The sequence below is a fragment of the Procambarus clarkii genome, chromosome 10 (assembly GCF_040958095.1).
Source record: "Procambarus clarkii isolate CNS0578487 chromosome 10, FALCON_Pclarkii_2.0, whole genome shotgun sequence".
NCBI classification, from domain to species: Eukaryota; Metazoa; Arthropoda; class Malacostraca; order Decapoda; family Cambaridae; genus Procambarus; species Procambarus clarkii.
Genome location: NC_091159.1, coordinates 52,332,984 through 52,351,594, shown reverse-complemented (window position 1 = coordinate 52,351,594; position 18,611 = coordinate 52,332,984). Strand labels below are relative to the sequence as shown.

Genomic DNA, 18,611 nt, shown 5'->3' with positions numbered 1-18,611 from the left:
GAGCGATCATTAGCGTCCAGGAGCGATCATCAGCATCCAGGAGCGATCATCAGCATCCAGGAGCGATCATCAACGTCCAGGAGCGATCATCAACGTCCAGGAGCGATCATCAGCGTCCAGGAGCGATCTCCAGCGTCCAGGAGCGATCATCAGCATCCAGGAGCGATCATCAGCATCCAGGAGCGATCATCAACGTCCAGGAGCGATCATCAACGTCCAGGAGCGATCATCAGCGTCCAGGAGCGATCTCCAGCGTCCAGGAGCGATTTCCAGCGTCCAGGAGCGATTTCCAGCGTCCAGGAGCAATCATTGACGTCCAGGAGCGATCATCAGCGTCCAGGAGCGATCTCCAGCGTCCAGGAGCGATCATTAGCGTCCAGGAGCGATCATCAACATCCAGGAGCTGTACAACACAACACAACGTCCGATACGTTGTGTTGTGTTGTGTTGTGTCACTCCAACTTCCAGGAGTGATCACTAGCGCCCAACCACTTTGGCGCTAGTGATCACTCAATTAATTCAAAGATCACTTTTCACTGAATGAAAAGTAGTTTTCATTCATAACAGGGATGAGGGGGGGCGGCTCGATTAACAACCTGTCCTCAGGCCAGCCTTGTCCCCAATGACGCATTCGTTATTTTTAACGTACTGACGTGTATTTAAAATATGTCTGTTGTCATACATTAATTAGTATCATTATATAATAATATATATTAAAGTTCAATGTATAATTAGATGTAAGTTAAGTGTATAGGTTCTACTGGCGATTATTTGCATTTGAAGACTTAGGTGAAGCATTTGCAGAGTTGCGATTCGAACATTTGTCGTCAGCGAAGCCGTGCTGGAGCAAATTTTCGAACGTCATCAGTTGTGAATGTTTAAACCGTTTTTAATTCCTAAAGAGGGAGCCTGGCGATTGGATTAAGGAGCATTGGGCCTTTGTTTATAAGGACTGACTGCGATTAACCAGAATTTGTTTGAGAGGACTGACTGAACCCTGAATATCGCTCGAGTCGGCTGATCCTCAGTCTTGGATCTCAATACTTGAGTCACAACGACGAGACTTCGAGAACCCGTTACTGGAGCAGTGTGTGTACAGGCGTGTTGCTGAGTGGTGTGTTGCTCTCAGTGTCCGTAGTCTCTTGCTTGCGTCGGCCGGAGTTGACCTGAGGTCAATATCACTGTGTAACCATCCGTGTATAGTTTCTAGGGTCAGTATCGCCACGGTTTCAATAACTATACTGTGCAGGAGAGCTCCCCGGAACAACTGTTGATGAATGACAGCTTTACTACGCCCTCCTCTTCACTGTGGTGTGTGCAGCGAGCTTGTGAACATACTTCCCATGTCAGTTATGTAAGGATCCGTGTGTTAGTCGTGCTTGATTGATTGGTTGATGTAGACTAAGCCATCCAAGAGGTGGCACATGAGTATCCTGTAAAGTCGTGTTAGTGCGGCTACCTAGCTTGTACCCGGAGGCGGCCTCACCTCATTGTAGAGGGTTACTGTAGTCATTAATAAAAGGAATGCAGATAAGTTCAGGCGACGTTGACCGCTCCTGTGTCAGGTAAGTCCACTACGGGGTCACCATAGCCCGTGCTACTTAGAACTTGTTCTGGGTAGCTGAATCTATAACAACAATTAAGGCGAGACGGGCTCACCATAGCCCGTGCTACATGGACATTTCGTTCTGGGTAGCTAAATCTAAAACAACAATAACAGTTCAGGCGTCCTATTATATATTTAGATTTCTATTGGAGTGATAATTTCCGGTGTTTAATTATGCTTCAATAATCGTGTTGGATCACTCTTCCTCAATATTTTTTGTCTGAAACTGTCCAATACAAACATCACTCTAGTAGCAAGTTGGAAAGATCAACTCTACATATTTTATGTAGCCTAATCTTAACGAAGATAAATTTTATGATTCTTGGTTAAGTAAAACTGCTTTAATAGTAAAATCAGGTTAATTTGATTATAGCAAAGCAAACACTTACACCTCTTGTGATAAGATTCCAGTTATGTATAAAGACAATTTACACATAAAAGAATTGTGTAAATGAGCTGATAGTTTTTTTTTTTCTACCACAAACGTGGCCACACATTTACAATGCTAACCAGCATATATACATTTTCTTCTGTCCTCCGTGGACAGGGTTAGAGATGTGTTAAACATATAGTTCAAGGGTTTATTGAACAATCAACCACAGAAGGTTATTCGGTGCTTTTAAAATGCTAAGCTAACCAGCTGCAGTGGCAGCGACTGCTGTCTGGGAGTCGTGTCCTCGGCTCGCTGGATTGAGGTCGCCGTTGAACTCGGGCATACCAGTGAATATAGTAAGACTTTGGTGCAGAAGGACGGTATAGAACTATAGACCGTGCCTTCGTCTGTGCAACGATCCCCAGACATTGTAAACACATTGAGGTTACAGCGACCAATTACCATGACATGGGGACGTTACATAAGAACTCATGAATTTGCCAAACTGCAGAAAGCTTATTGGCCTGTAAAGGGTATTTATTTCCACCAAAACTCATTCACATGTCTTAAACCTATGCTTGAAAGTGATCTCACGTTTATCGTGCATGTTCGTAGTATGGAATACACATCTGGTTACAGTAAAATGGAAAAAAATATGAATTTTAACACCATAATACTTGAAGGTTCGGTATCCGTTATCGGCGACAGGAAACAATAGGGTTCAAGATGTCTTTCTTGGCCACTGACGTATTTCCCAAGGTGCGACCCACAACAGGTGACTATAACCCCTGGATGCCTATTTACTATCAGGTGAAGTGGCGAGGGGGCTCTATTGCTATGGTTCCTTGGCATAGGGGTCTCCATTGCCCTGGCGCTTTGGCTGGGGTGGTTTGCTGCCTTAGCGGAGGTGGTCTACTACTCTGCTGCCTTAAGTGAAATTAGAAAATGGGCTTCGTGCCTTTATGGCGACCAATATACAAGCAAAGTACAGCCTGAGGTTACCACTACAATAGACCATGTTCAGTGTACTATTAGGGACACATGAGTGACACCTGCTCCAAGCTTTCGGACACAGCCCACGCCGCTCTGTGATCCTGTAGAACGAGATCTCTCCAAAGACTTCAGCGGTAGTGTCCTCCAATTAGTTAGCAAGCGTGACGGTTAATATCCCAATCTGCCTCTACTCTACACAGACGCGGTCTTGTTAAATCAGCTCTGATACGCAATTTGCCCAACCTGAACCTTGGTTCTGACTTTGTTGCTGTCAATTCTTTCATAGTACATTCTTAGATGCTCTAACTTAACAAACGTGATCTGACTTAGCTTTGCCCCCTCTAGGCTCTACCCGCCTCTAAAGTTACTAGATTTTTTTCTTTTCGCCATTAGGCTTCTTGCAATTCTTTATTTAAAAAATCAATTTATATCTTGTAACATTTTCAGATTTCTTTTTCCTTCCCTAGCTTACTTCAAACCTCTTCTTAACCTGATTCTCTTTATTCTTGCATTTTTCATTTAGTCTTTCCTTCCCATACCCTTTTTCATCTTATATCTTCATCTTTCTTTCAATCATCCCACCTTTTATTTCACTCTTCCTTCGTATTATCTTGTTTCTTTCCATTACAAGACTTGAATAATGGTCCATGACGGATCGAAACGTTGTAGTTTCTTCATTTTCTAGTGTGTGGTTTGGATATCATATCGCCATCACTCTACGGACACAAAATAACTTGTTCAGCATCCTTTCATCCCTTTAACGCCAATTCGTGCTTTTTAACAGGAAAAAAGACTTGTTTTCGCACAAATATCGGTTCTGAGCTCTTTAGCACAGCACTAAATGTTGCAATTAGCCTGTTGGATTTGGCGAACTTTTGTTAAGCTCTGTTTTTCAGTAACACCCATAAGACGATGTGAATAAAATGTAGTTACTTTTTAATTTTAGGAGTAAAAAACATGCGAAACGTGGTAAAGGCAGACAAGGTGGCCGCAAGACCAGGAACGTCGTCAAGGGAATCGTTGCAGTGCCACACATCTAATGTACGCTCCCTGGCTCAGGAGACCTGTTTATATAGATCATGAATGTTGCCCTGGGTGTTGTCCTGCTTTCTACCGCTACATCTTCGCCCCTCGCGGCCCATATACAGCCCTGCCCGGCCCCGCCTACTGCATCTGTTCCACTAACGCAAACCGGGTACCAAGGGCCACTGGCGAGTGTATCTCTATAACCACTCTTCCCTACGCCACAATGACGGGCCGGTGTGTTGCGGTTCCAGTTTTAGAAAACGTCTCGCTACACCACCAGCAACCTCCAAGCTACTTGTCCACTATGGGCAACACGAGTTCTTGTTTAGGTCCAGTTCCAGCGCTGGTGCCTGATCAGCCACCCAAAGATGCAAGTGATAAAGAATGCAAAACATTTGCTAGTGGGGCCTTTTCTGCTCCTCTGAGGCAGCTCCAACCCTCCGGGCTTGATAACAACAATGCACGCTGGGTAGCACCTCTTAAAAGATACGGTCCGGCCCAGCCGCGATCAAGGTACATCGCCACGTGCCAGCTGAAGGGTCGAGGACGACTGAGGAGGGTGACGAAGCGAGTCGCTGGAGTCAGGACACCCCAGCCGTATCAGAAACGCCGAAGGACCATGGAGTCTCTTCAGAACCATATACTGCTGTTACCTGGTCAGTGATTGGTTGCCTACTTTGACTATCCGTTTTTAGATGTTAAGTAATATAATTGTTTTGTGCAATTTTAAATCTCTCACAATGTTTGACCCCATTCTTCTTGTCCTTCTCAGGCGATGAAGAACTAACAGGCTGTGGGAGAAGCCAGAGAACGAGCGAGCATCTCCCTCCATACCTCGATACCGACTACGAGGAAGTACGTGGTCGGGACTATTTTTTTTTACATCAGTTCAGTAACCAGGGTGACTCGTTCATAGTTTATCCCAGCTTTATCTGTTCAATCCTTCCAAAGCAATACTTTGTTCTGAATCATTTTTAATCTATCACTAATCTGATTGTTTTGTAGTCAGTCCTGGCCCCATTGGCATAAATGAATGGTTTATACTGGCCTTTACGAAACCTGTCCTCAAGGTCGAGGTACTTTGGAGGTAATCACTCCAAAATTACTATGTAGTTAGTGCACTTTTAACCTCAACTTAACCAATCCGTGGTTAGGTTTCATTATGATTGCTTACATTAATACGATGTGTTATCCTCAAACTTGTGAAATATGAAATTCGAAAGCTATTTGAGTATACCTGAGAATTTTGTTTACAGAAAACCAAATTCAGGCAGTTTCAAAGAAAACTAGTTATATATTATTTTTTTTTTTTTTAAGATATATACAAGAGTTGTTACATTCTTGTACAGCCACTAGTACGCGTAGCGTTTCGGGCAAGTCCTTAATCCTATGGTCCCTGGAATACGATCCCCTGCCGCGAAGAATCGTTTTTTCATCCAAGTACACATTTTACTGTTGCGTTAAACAGAGGCTACAGTTAAGGAATTGCGCCCATTAAATCCTCCCCGGCCAGGATACGAACCCATGACATAGCGCTCGCGGAACGCCAGGCGAGTGTCTTACCACTACACCACGGAGACTGCTTTTAGACCAACGGTTTATATAAATAATAAATAAATAAATAAATGTTTATTTAAGTAAGGTACATACATACAAGAAATTTTTTACAAAGATTGGTGGACTTATAGATAGAGCTAGTACATACAATGCTTAAAGAAATTAGGGAGGGGAGGGGGTAAGGGATAGAAAGGAGGGAGGGGAGGGTGTAGGGGATAGAAAGGGGGAGGGGAGGGTGTAGGGGATAGAAAGGGGGAGGGGAGGGTGTAGGGGATAGAAAGGGGGAGGGGGTAAGGGATAGGCTATCTTATATGTGCTGTCAATCTGCTGTATGGTGTCTATTAACCTTGTTTAAATTACTAATCAAGCTGTCAATGTAATCAATCAGAGCTTTAATATAACAATGTGCTTTAATATACCTACTTATCTCTCTCATCTCATTTTTCTCTTGTAATGTATCTTTATCATTTATAAATTCTGATTGAAATTACCTACTTAAAATTATCTGCTAGATTAAGGACCTGCCCGAAACGCTGCGCGTACTAGTGGCTTTACAAGAATGTAAATACTGTACTATCCAATGTATTCTCACAAACCCAATGTACCTTCTTGTATATATATAAATAAATAAATAAAAATAAATAAATAAAGCCACTATTACGCAAAGCGTTTCGGGCATGTAAAAACTTAAATGACTAAAGTTTAATACTAATTGAGCATAAAGAGTAAAATGAAAACATGGAATGAAAACATAGCTGAAAAAGCAGCACAAATACAATTCTGTCGGCAAACAGCGCTCTTTAAAAAAAAACACACATTGGTTGACAATAGAGGGGTAAGGTAGGTTACAGGGAATTTATTAGGTATAGCTTCGTTTTTATCACTAACTGGTTGAGAGAGGTACAGTCTTTAACATGGTTTGGAAGGTCATTCCACAATCTGGGTCCCTTGATTTGCAGAGCATTTTTAGTTTGATTAAGTCGTACTCTAGGAATATCAAAACTGTATTTATTTCTGGTGTGGTGCTCATGGGTTCTGTTACAACCTTCTATGAAGCTTTCGAGGTCAGGATTGGCATTACAGTTTAGCGTTTTATATATGTATAATACACATGAGAGAATGTGCAGTGACTTAATTTCTAACATATTCAGAGATTTGAGTAGGGGTACCGAGTGATGTCTGGGGCCAGAGTTGGATATTGTCCTAATAGCAGCTTTGTGTTGAGTAATTAGAGGACGTAAATGATTTTGGGTAGTAGAGCCCCAAGCACAAATACCATAGTTGAGATATGGATAGATAAGGGAGTAATAGAGAGTCACCAGGGCAGGACGGGGTACATAATATCTGATCTTAGAAAGAATGCCAACAGTTTTTGAAACTTTTTTTGATATATTTAGAATGTGTCCCTGGAAATTCAGCTTGTGGTCAATGAGATTGCCAAGGAATTTGCCATCTTATAATACAATGAAGTCGAGTATATTCTGTTCAGGGCCAGTTCACTTGGCAATTTACAAGACTATTGTTGGAACCACAACATGCTTTCAGACCATCACAAATACCTAGATAAATGTCCGGTTGGTGAGAATGTTTGGCGTCTCATGGTAATTAATCACTGCCCTGAGGGCGGGCGCCTTGTGCATCACCTTTTAGGAAGATTGTCGTTTTGTATCGACACCCAGTTAACCCTTCCTAGGTCGCTGTGGCACCCTGGCCTCTCGACACTTTCCTCGCAGTCTTCCCAGTTTCCCCTAATCACTGTACCATGCAGGATGTAATGACCTACCTGCTGGAGGTGGAGCAACGTTACCTGATGACGCGTAGCTACTTGCCCAGTCATCCCTCGGTCAACAAACTCACTAGAGCTATCCTCGTCGATTGGCTCATCCAGGTTCAGGTAAGGCATGTTCCAAGTATAGGGAGTCTTGTATGTAAAGGGTCCCTTCCGGGTAGAGGGGGGGGGGGTGGGGAGTGTCCCTTCCGGGTAGAGGGGGGGGGGGTGGGGAGTGTCCCTTCCGGCTTGAGTGGAGGGATCATCTGAACAACATTCAGGTCTATATTATGATGGAGGGGTTAATATAAATAGGGTATACCCCTATATATGTGAATAGTTTTTCAAAATCTAGTTTTATTAACTCCGTAATAAAAAAAAAAGTTGTATACAAATAAAAGTTCATTATTTTACCTATTCAGGTGTGGTATATTTATTGATATCTTAAATTTTCTCACCAGTACAAGGGATGGAGTGGATATACCCATAAAAATTATTTTGGCGCTTACACCTTACTACGAGCGACACAGCAGTAGGTCCCTTGATCAGTTAGCATAGATCCCCGGGCAATAAGATGCATCTTTCCCCTCCCAAGTTAGCGAAAATGGTCCAACAGCTAGAAGCACAAATTGACTTAAATACACGATCACTGTTGGCCTCCTGGCAGAGCTACCTAGAGTTGTCGCAGGAGACGCTGTACCAGAGCGTGGCGCTGGTGGACCGCATCCTGCAGGTGCGCTCCGTCCCCGTCCACAGGGTCCAGCTCCTCGCCATCACCGCCCTCCTTATAGTCACCAAGCTGGAGGAGAAGCACCCGGTAGAGGTGAGTGCGGGGGAGGGGGGGACAAAGTTGGAGATAAGAGGCTCCTCGCCAGCCATGCCGCTGGTGGGGGAAGGTCATGCCGGGGACTCCCCAACCACCCATCATCGTGCACAGAACATTGTCAAATATTTCACTGTCAGTTAATCCGTGTAATTTACATTGTCATGATTTGAATTGGCAAGTAATTCCCAACGTCAACTAAAGGCCTTATTTATTTAAGTGGCAAATATTCCACTGTAATTGTTTCTGCATTACCAATTATTTGCTAGGAAGTTACACTTGTAAGAGTTGGATTGGTATATTTTTCTATCGTTATTTTTACCAATTACTTGCTATTCACACATGTACAGTTATAGCTGGCACATTTAATGTCTTTCATTGTACAATTAGTATTCACTAATACTAATTTACTTAATTTCTGAGTAATCACCTTGACCGAGAAATAAGATACGAGGCTACACAAGAAGCATAAAAACAAGATTTGTTGAATCCATACAAAGGTACAACGCTGATAATTTAACTATAAACACTGTTGCTAATGTAGTTCATATTTCATTGTGGTAAACTCTCGCAGATAGTTAACTTTTATAATCATATCAATCTAAAATAATGAATGGATTTTGTTTTTAATGTCCATAGTTCGTCTGGGCTGAGGAAGTATCCCGGACACAAAACCCAGGGACTAGGGAAGGTTACGAAGTAATAACTTTACTAGATGAACTTGTGGAAGGATTTTTTATGTACAATATCAGTGACCCTGCAGGATAGGCTGCCTAGCACAACACGCACTACAACATTGTTACACAAGATTAGATTGTTGCCGCGGGAGTCGCTTAGGTTTATTGATCACACAATACTAATCCCGCGAGGTGTATTTATTGTGCACCCCATACCCACCCTGTGAGTGGTAGTGGAAAAGGTTAGAGGCACATAATGGGCTCAAGGACTGAAGGTCAAAATTCATTTAACTAAATTAGTCTCGATAAACCTGTTCCACAGAAGTTGTAGCAAAAGTCGAATTAGAGCTGTGGCATCGTCTGTCAGTACTAATAGCGTTACTTGCCCCCATACACGTGTTTTGTTGGACACATTTCAGCTGTGGTGTCTTGCTAGGTTCTCACGGCACTGGGTACACGTGACGTGATGCTGTGTTGATAAAAGCCAGCGTACCATAGTTGCTTTCTGAAAGCTAGTGTTGGATCGCCTGCATGGAGCCCAGGTTTTGAGCAAATGACTCCTCTCTGCTGACAAATATTTACAGTCCTTCGTTTATGTGATGGCATTCTATATACTTATCATTGACCTAAGTTCTCTATTAGTATATGGTTTCATGTTGAGGTAGGAATTGCTTAATGCTTACAAGAGGGGAGAGGAACATTGGAACAGCGTGCAAGGTGCACACTTAAAAGGAACATTATGGCTCCTTTCCATTTTGATTGGAGGAGAGGCATAAACGAGATGGGCTATAATAATGATAGAATACTCGCAAGATTTTACCTCCCCCACTCTCATCACCTCTCCTGCTTCCTCAAATTTCCCCTATTCTTTCCATCTCCCCCCGATCCCCCATTCTTTTCCTTTTCCCCATCCCGCTTCTTTACTTGTTACTCTCCCCTTATTCCCTTGGAACGGTCTATTCCTCATAGGCAGGGCTCTGTGTTCCAGTGAAAGTGGAGAAACAAGCCTGGCTTCTGGAAGCCCTTTAGGCTGAAGGATATGACCTAAGTGTGTGTGCTAATATGCACACAACTATCCACCGGATAATTCCATAGGATGGACACCGTGATAGTCTTGAGCCACGGAAGCATTCCCTTCCTATTTGGCTCTAACTCTTGGAGTAAAAATTATGGACTTTACTCAAATATTAATTTATATTTAGGGCAAGCTAATAACCTCATTGCTACCGTGGCATAGAAATTATTGATCATTAAATCTACTACCATCTTGCCCTTGACCGACGGGTCGGCGAACCAGACCTCGATGTTGCTGCAGCTGACCCTCGACTCCTACACGCACGAAGAACTGTTGTCCTTGGAGCGTCACGTGTTGGTGGTCCTCGGCTTCCAGTTAACCTACGCCGACCCCTCGGTCTTCCTTAACTACTTTCTCTATCTCACCTGCAACTCCAACGACCAAATGGTGAGTCGCAAGACCCGCCTATTAAGTGCATTGTTTATGCATTTTTTGTAGTTATTGTAATTTTTAATCTCGCGAGATGGAGCGAGCGTGTTGATGATCAGGTAGACGGTTACATCTACTATCCATTATGTCCTTGTTTTTTACTGCTCGACCTAAACATCTACTCTATTCTATAGTAGCTTGTGTATTGAGGAACACCCTCGTCTAGATTTCTAGAGGTTGCTCTTGGTTTGATTTTGGACCAACACTGGTGTTAAGCCCAACAGTGTTGGGCTTAACACCAATCAACCATATACTGTCCGGTCCTTCCCCTTTTTCAGCTCCTGCTTTACTCCGTACTGTCCTTATGACCTCTATTTTTTATTCTTTTCACTACATCATTACTTGACACGCCTGGATTGAACTCTCGTTACCATTTGTCTGGCCAAACTTATAACCTTGTTAAGCTGCTCACAATGAAATCTAATTCAGTTTGTATCTTTTTCATCTGTTTTAAAGTCGGTAAACATTGTCGTGTGGAGACCTTACCTCCATAGGAAGATTATTCACGTGAATGAGGAACAGTTAAAAGGCCAAGGACAGCCGTGAGTGTTCCTACTTCTCTCGCTTTGACACCCTGTTTCAGGTGAATTAACTTACCAAGTCCAGCCTGCTGGTCCGTTTATGGGGAACAGTATCGGTGTTTCTCGTTGTCAAAGATGATTTCCACTTGTAGTAAAACTGTACATTGTCGGACATTCTCCTAAACCCATGAAGTCCGTTTTCTATATCTAGATATATCTTCTAAACCCATGATGTCTGTCTGCCATTTCCAGATGTTCCTTTCTAAACCTATGATGTCTGTTATGCTTGCCATCTCCAGATATTCCATAATCTTTCAGACTACCTCCTCTACTTTTTCAAGTAATGGCTTCCAAATTTTTGGGACAGGAATTCTATTAGGCTTATCAAGGTTCCAGTAGGAAAACTTCTGACCCTCCACAGGACACAAGCCATAACAGTAAACTAACTCCAGGAGGGGAGGTGTTTTATTCCTGCTGGACGAACACACACACAATCAGATGTAAGAAAAGTTCGCAAAGTCTTGTCCTACCCGGCAATCGACCTAGGTCTAATCGGCCGAGAGTCGAGTGCGATGCATATGATAATGCACATCAGTGACCAGAGGTTTCACGATTAAGGCCTTCTGACTATGTGCTAGATGGGGAAAATATTAGGGGTATTACTATTTACATATCCTACTGGGTACAGGTATCTCGAGCATGTTCTTGCAGGTCCCCATAACCAGTTACTGACCTAATCAAATAGTGGCAAGCCTAAAAGAACATCTTGATCGCATAAATTAGTGGTGGTGGAGACATTGTTCCTGCAGATAGTTGCAATTATAATTGTAATACCTGTTATTCATAATTATGATAGAGGAGCGTGTCTTGAGACAGGTGGTTTGGTGCAGTGGGTTCCTGGTGGATGTGGTGATGGTGGAGGAGTGGCCGCTGGAATCCCGCCCTTCTCTCCTGGCGGCTGGCGCGCTCTACGGCGCCCTGCGCGTTCTGCGCGGGGCGCTGGCTGTTACGCCGCTCTGCGCATTTATGCCCACGTTCTTCGGGTTGGTTTAATGTCATGGTTTTAAAGTGTACAATGATTTTTTTATTTTTTTGGCATCAGTTGAGTGAAAGTATTATAGTAGTAATTTTCTATATTTTTGCAGTGAATGGTAGTATTAAATATAGTTGCTTTTTGTACATCTTTTTCTATAGTCCCTCTTTAATTTGCATTTTTAGTTTCTCAAAGCGTTTGAGAAAGTGATAATTTCCTTATATTACTGATTTTTGTGTTAACTGTTTATCAACACAATAAAAATTAGTTGCAATTTTTTGCATTTTTATTTAACTGGGAATAACGCAAATGTGGAATGGATGAGCACAGATTCACAGGGCCTATAATTATATTTCTCGCCATAGTGAATCACCCACGACACACAAAACACCAAAACACTGAAGGATACACGGATATCCTTCAGGCATGTGGTATACATGTAAATGTATACCACATTTACAGTATATGAAGTATACTGTTTCTCGGTGTATATACACGGTTTTTTTTATTTTTTTAGTTCAATTATGCACCATTTGTTAGTGTCTCAGAATTCACGTATATTTTCGCACTCTTGTTCCCGGACAATGTTGTGGCCTAAAGTATAAGGCCGCTGGTTTTTTTCAGTAAGCACAATTGTGGCGACCGTTAATAACCCCTCCGGTGACCGATAGGCCTTAGGCTCAACAAGACCAAATGTCTTGCTGTACTTGCATAATTGTCTTGCTTCTTAATTCTTAAAGATTAACAGAAAAGTTTGCCACCAGTTCACGAAAGTCAGATTTTAGTGTTTAATTTTCTATATTTGTTCTTATGCATTTCACCAGAGATGAAGATTTGGCAAGTTTATTCGCAAGACGATTAATTTCCTTCAGACTATAGGTAATTGTATACTGTATACTCGCAGTTATATACTGCGAGAGGTATTTTTTTATTTAAGGCCTTGCTGCAGCATTGTCCAAATGAAGACTTTGCAGCATGCCATTGTCTTCCCCAATACAAAAACCATATTACCACGCCACTGCAACAAACTTCCTTACACCATTACTAAAAATAACTACCAACACCTTTATCTTCACTAATGATACATCTACCTCCACTGCCCCTGGGCCCGCCACCACGGTCGCTGGATGGAACAGACTGGACGAGGTTGACGTCGCAGCACAGAGCGTGCGTATGCTTGAGGCTCTGGCCAATCGAAGCCACTCCCGCTTCCAGGTGAGATTAAATTGTTGCCTCTTGTACCAGTGCCTTGAAGCTGACCTCCATCCATACGAGACTGCATGCATTTGTACGTGTAAATGTGCTTGCAGGGTCAAGCATAAATTGAGTTCTTTCAATCATCATTTTTTTTTTTTTTTTTTTTTTTATATATACAAGAGTTGTTACATTCTTGTACAGCCACTAGTAGGCGTAGCATTTCGGGCAGGTCCCTGGAATACGATCCCCTGCCGCGAAGAATCGTATTTTCATCCAAGTACACATTTTACTGTTGCGTTAAACAGAGGCTACAGTTAAGGAATTGCGCCCAGTAAATCCTCCCCGGCCAGGATACGAACCCATGACATAGCGCTCGCGGAACGCCAGGCGAGTGTCTTGCCACTACACCACGGAGACTGTGTGTTTTAATGAATAGACTCTTTAATTTTGTTTGTTACCTGCACTTAAAGTAAAGTTCGTTGACAAGGAAGTGGATGGAACTATGTTTTGTCATCCACCTGACTCTTGTATTTCTTGTTTCCCATCTATAACGCCTTGTTCTGCTGTTCCTAGCTTTGAACGCGGCATCTTTGTCTATTTTGTTTGTTCCTTTAGAATCTGGTTGACTGATGTTCATCTTTCCCTTTGTTATATAATGGCAACACAGAATCCATTTTCTAGCAGCCTGGAAGTTCTCCCTTCTCCAGTGAGGAGCTAAATTAACATAAAGGCCATTGGGTACTTGTCAACTGGGTGCCAAGTCATGTGGGAATAATAGGAAATGAGATTGCAGACGAAGCTGCAAAACTTGCAACTAAGGGAAGAAATGTAGACATTTACATACCACAGAGTCTATCACATATTAAGTAATTAGAAACAGAGCAATGCAAAAGATATACAGTGACCACAACACAGCAGTTGCAATATCAGGATCTGCGGGTTCATACAAGAATTTGACCAACTACGAACCACTTAGTTTGATGAAAGGGAGCCGTAGAACAGAAGTACACTTACATTGCATCAGGCTTCGATACCCATGTGCATGGGAAATATACTTACAGGTTCCAGAAGATGAGAGGAAATGTCAGCACTGGAGAAATGCCTGACAGACCACTGGAACACTATCTAACACAGTGCAGAGTTACAAACCCATTAAGATTTCAACGTAGATTCAACCGAGCAGTTGTTGTTGTTAAACACATGGGACAAAATCTTACTGAAGCGACCATACAAGTCATAAATACTCATACTCTGCCCAAGTAAAACAAACAAGCAACACTTAGTGGGCAAACCAGAGACTCGTGGCTCGTCCAGGAATATACCTACAAAAAAAAAAAACATGTTATAGGACACTCTTTGTTGATAATAAATCTTTTCAGGGCCTATGATTGAATGCATTTTAGAAGTGCAATACAGTGCTGAGTGTCTGTCAAAGGCTGGAGACCAGATGCTGGGGATGGGGAAGAAGGGGCGCCCCCTAGCCTCACCCTCACTCTCGCCCAACTTTGCATGGTGAATGGGCTGGGGTACAGGATGGACAATGGCTGGCTGGTGTCGGTCCTGTTGATCCTATTAAGGGATCAGGCCCACCCAAAGACCCCTCTGCCCACATAATTGTTATGAAGTCTGAAGTGAAATCACGAATGTATTTTCTGCAGTCTTCCTCTTCTGTTTACCCATACATTTTTATAATTTACTTGAAAATGTAGATGACCCCAGGCACCCCTCCTAGTCTATACCTATAAATGTCTGTCTATCCAAGGTTGGAAGTCAGATACTTGAGGCTAGTCTCATTAAACTTCATAGGATTATTGGTGATTTTATGAAGAGTGTCAAGGGGAAAGGTCAGATTAGTGCCACCCTGGAGGGAGCACAGTCCCAATGCCCTGTCCTTTGCGAAGTCTGTGGATGTGAAATGTTCTACTCGAGTCTGCAGACCTTGCCATTAGTTTAAATAAGTGAATTCACATTCATAACACTTTCAGAAAATGTGTTCAAATGAGTTTTGCATTCTAAGCACAATGTTTTGGTTACAATGATGGGGGAAGAGTGTGAGAGAGAACGGGGAGGGTTACAGCAGAAGGGCATGAGCAAGCAGGGAGAGAAGACAGTGCAGTCCCGTGGTGTAGTGGTAAGACACTCGCCTGGCGTTCCGCGAGCGCTATGTCATGGGTTCGTATCCTGGCCGGGGAGGATTTACTGGATGCAATTCCTTAACTGTAGTGTAACCTCTGTTTAACGCAACAGTAAAATGTGTACTTGGATGAAAAAACGATTCTTCGCGGCAGGGGGATCGTATTCCAGGGACCTGCCCGAAACGCTACGCGTACTAGTGGCTGTACAAGAATGTAACAACTCTTGTATATATCTCTCTCAAAAGAGATAGGGGTGGGGGGATGGCTGTGAGAGAGCAGGGAGAGGTGTGTAGAAAGAGGTGTGTGTGCTGGGAGGAGAGAGAGCAGGGAGAGGTGTGTAGAAAGAGGCGTGTGTGGTGGGAGGAAATTGGGAAGGGTGTGGTGGGAGAAATATGGATGGCATGAAGATATTTAGTGATAAAGGCGGTATGTACTGGGGGGAAAAAAATGCTTAGTGACCGGGGAGATGGAGGGGTTAATATGGGAATATAGTTTCCTATATGCCAAAACTGCACACATTTTTATGATACAGATGAATGCTTTATCAAAGTTCTTTATCATTTTAATTTACTGATGATAATTTTTTGTGAATTAAAGATTTGTATTTTGCTAATCATTTTTATCTGATGATTTGTTAAAGTGATACATGTTTTCAATTATGGTTGTACAGGGGGCTGTGAACAAATATTTGAGCAAGTCTCACTATAACTCCCTAGCCAAGCACTCCTGCCTTGCTCCTGACAACATCTTCATTGTTGTTGAACACACAAAGACCAGACTCTCTGAGCTACGAGGATCAGGTGCTGCTGTTGTCAAAGAAACTCCACTTTCAGACAAGCCAGATTCACCAAAATATATAGCAGTCAAGGATAAAGATAAATTTGGAGTAACAGGCAGCTGGCAGACAGAGAACTCTGAGGCTCCTGTAGCAATGGATGCAATGGTGTGTCCTTTGCACACGCATTGTGGTACTCGGCAGTCTTTAGATGTTACTGGAGATTCAGAGGAAGAGACGATGGAAATAGTGGACAACTCTGACATTCAGCTGTGTGCGTGTGCGCACGTGTAATGTGATTCCTTACATAAAATTGCGTGTATTGAAGATGACAATTTTGTGTTGATACGGGTGTAATTTAAGGTGTCTTTTTTCGATGACCAAATTTTTGTAATGTATGCCATTTGTAATACAGTATAAGAATGTGGTTCCTAATGGCAGCTTGTTAATGGTAAACACACTTTCTCCCACATAACTGCTGGCATTGTACTTAAAGAATAAAACTGAATTTCATGCCCTGAAAGACCTTTCAAGGTATACCTTTAGTTTTTTTTTAATCTAACTTGTTATATCAGTGATGGATATTCTTCTACATACCAAATAGATCATGTCAACTAAACCAGTGGAATGTGTTAATGGGACTTGAATTTTCTCCAGCTTTTCTACGCAACATAAAGTGATTCCGCAAGATGAATAGCTTGTAAATTGCTGTACTGTATATTGATTTTTTGTTGAAATTACCAAGATGACAAAGTATTTATGATGGTCAGAATAACATTATAATTTGATTCTTTCATTAATGTATAAAAGGCAAGTTTTAAATTTGTATTCTGGTTGATGAATTGAAGTTTAGCCTGTTCTTTCATGTAGGTCAATACAGTATTGTAGTTCTATTAAATCTGTTTCTTCATGAAAGTGTTTATAGTGCCAGAACATTTTCTTTTGGGGTCTCGTTGTTATTGTTGTTATTATTAATGTAAATTTTGACAATATAGCATACTCATATACATTTCCTGTGTAAAACTTTTTTCTTTTGTTATCTTGGGCACTTCTAGCAAATGCTCCATAATAATGGTAATTAACATTCGTTGATCACAAAAGTATATCAAAGAGTCGTCACATCACGATTTTGTTGATATATTTATAACAGAGGTGTTACAATTGCATTTTTTTGTTTTTTAGATGTCAATATCTACACTGCAGGTAGAGCATAAATATTCTTAATAACATAGGTTAAATAAACCTATTTCATGCGTTTAGGCTATGGAATTGATTGAGGTTTGAGAAACCTCGCACAGTAGTACAGCATATTTTAAGTCATATAAGCAATTCAGAACTTGGCATTGATTGAAAATTTCTTTAAAAACTTGCATTAGGTACTTATGATTCTCTGCAAACATTGTTAAAGTACTGTATGCATTTGTATGTAATGTTAGGCTTTGTTCTTGTCTATAGTTTTAATACCATTTTTGTTTTATTTTTGACTTGTTCTTTGTGAATAGCAGGCAGATGAGTGATAAGGTAGATGTTTACCACTTTTGCTCTTTCTTTATTCATTCTTCCAAATCTTGCAATTTGCTGTCTCTTTATCATCTTTGCTCTTCAGTTTCCTTCTTTTAAATTACTTTGTATTTCGTGGATAAATGTTTTATTTCCACTATATTATTTAATTCCAAATGTTTTGTTAAAGTTTTCCTTCTCTTGCTCGAGATAATATTTTTACTGTATTAGCTTTCAGACATTACAATCCTTCTGCTGTTTGTTTATAAAGACATTTTCCCTTGTGTGATTGTTGTTAATTTAAGTGTTTAATGGGTTGTGAGTGGATAGTTGATGCTTTGGAACAAAATTTGTTAGATAATTTTAGCTTTGATTATTAAACAGTTTTCACAGTAACTGCTGGGTATTGTGAACTTAATATTTTGATGTTAATATCAAGGCGTGTGTGTGTGTTCTCCCGCTCTTGTCTCGGCATCCTGAATGATCTCTAGAAACTCTTAAGGAGTCTGTAACATTGCTAAATAGCACATTCTTTTGATAATTTTGTGGGTGCATGTTCTCTCCCTATAAGTAGTCATTCACTTGTTTGTACTGTACTAACAATGTTGCAAGGGAAATTTGGGTTTATTAAAGACTGTGGGGGTGCTGCTTAGGGTGTAACTAGGAAATATACTGTATTTACATTTTGTGTGTTACATGTTTAGGATATTTGCTGTGATATTTCCACTCTTGTTCTGTGATACTTTCCATACTGGAAAATTATATTACTCTGATATACGGTAATGCAAATTCCAAATGCATAAGCTCTCAATAGCTAAAATTTATTTTCTACAGTTGTTTCATTCTGCCATTCGCCTTGCTGGGGAAAATTACGTGCATATGATCTAAGTGGAAAGTTAGTGGTCTGAAACTGTATGAGTATTTAGTATGGCAAGTTTGTATCATGAAAAAAATTGCAAAGTAACAAAAAAAATTGATATACCCTGTACTTTTCAGACTAGAAACAAACACAAGTGCAAAATGTGTATTAAAGCATATCTTGCATCTTCCATAAAATTCAAACTTCAGCAGTTGGAGTCTTGCCTTAATTTTCATCATTGCTACCTAAATGATACTGACATAG

At 41.4% G+C, this 18,611-nt stretch overlaps 1 protein-coding gene across 3 annotated transcripts; it reads left to right on the top strand.

The window, feature by feature from the left end:
- Positions 1 to 1,055: 1,055 nt before the first annotated feature.
- On the top strand, positions 1,056 to 18,317 carry LOC123773677 (uncharacterized). 3 transcript variants are annotated; one of them, XM_069322043.1, is made up of 9 exons: positions 1,056 to 1,211; positions 3,919 to 4,654; positions 4,771 to 4,853; positions 7,324 to 7,449; positions 7,991 to 8,146; positions 10,121 to 10,285; positions 11,725 to 11,891; positions 13,018 to 13,096; positions 15,884 to 18,317. In XM_069322043.1, exons 2-9 carry the CDS (start codon positions 4,012 to 4,014, stop codon positions 16,280 to 16,282), a joined length of 1,818 nt encoding a protein of 605 aa, XP_069178144.1. In that variant the 5' UTR covers positions 1,056 to 1,211; positions 3,919 to 4,011; the 3' UTR covers positions 16,283 to 18,317. The 3 variants fall into 3 exon arrangements, with proteins under 3 accessions (XP_069178144.1, XP_069178145.1, XP_045623465.2); XM_069322044.1 differs by having other exon boundaries at positions 1,095 to 1,171; XM_045767509.2 differs by lacking the exon at positions 1,056 to 1,211 and adding an exon at positions 1,218 to 1,354.
- The last annotated feature ends 294 nt before the right edge of the window (positions 18,318 to 18,611 follow it).

What these genes read in the sequence shown, in the direction of transcription:
- LOC123773677 (XM_069322043.1), top strand. Translation starts at nt 4,012, where the DNA reads ATGTACGCTCCCTGGCTCAGGAGACCTGTTTATATAGATCATGAATGT. An exon ending in CCATATACTGCTGTTACCTG is followed by an intron (nt 4,655 to 4,770) that starts GTCAGTGATTGG and finishes TGTCCTTCTCAG; the next exon opens with GCGATGAAGAACTAACAGGC. An exon ending in TTTATGCCCACGTTCTTCGG is followed by an intron (nt 11,892 to 13,017) that starts GTTGGTTTAATG and finishes TGGATGGAACAG; the next exon opens with ACTGGACGAGGTTGACGTCG.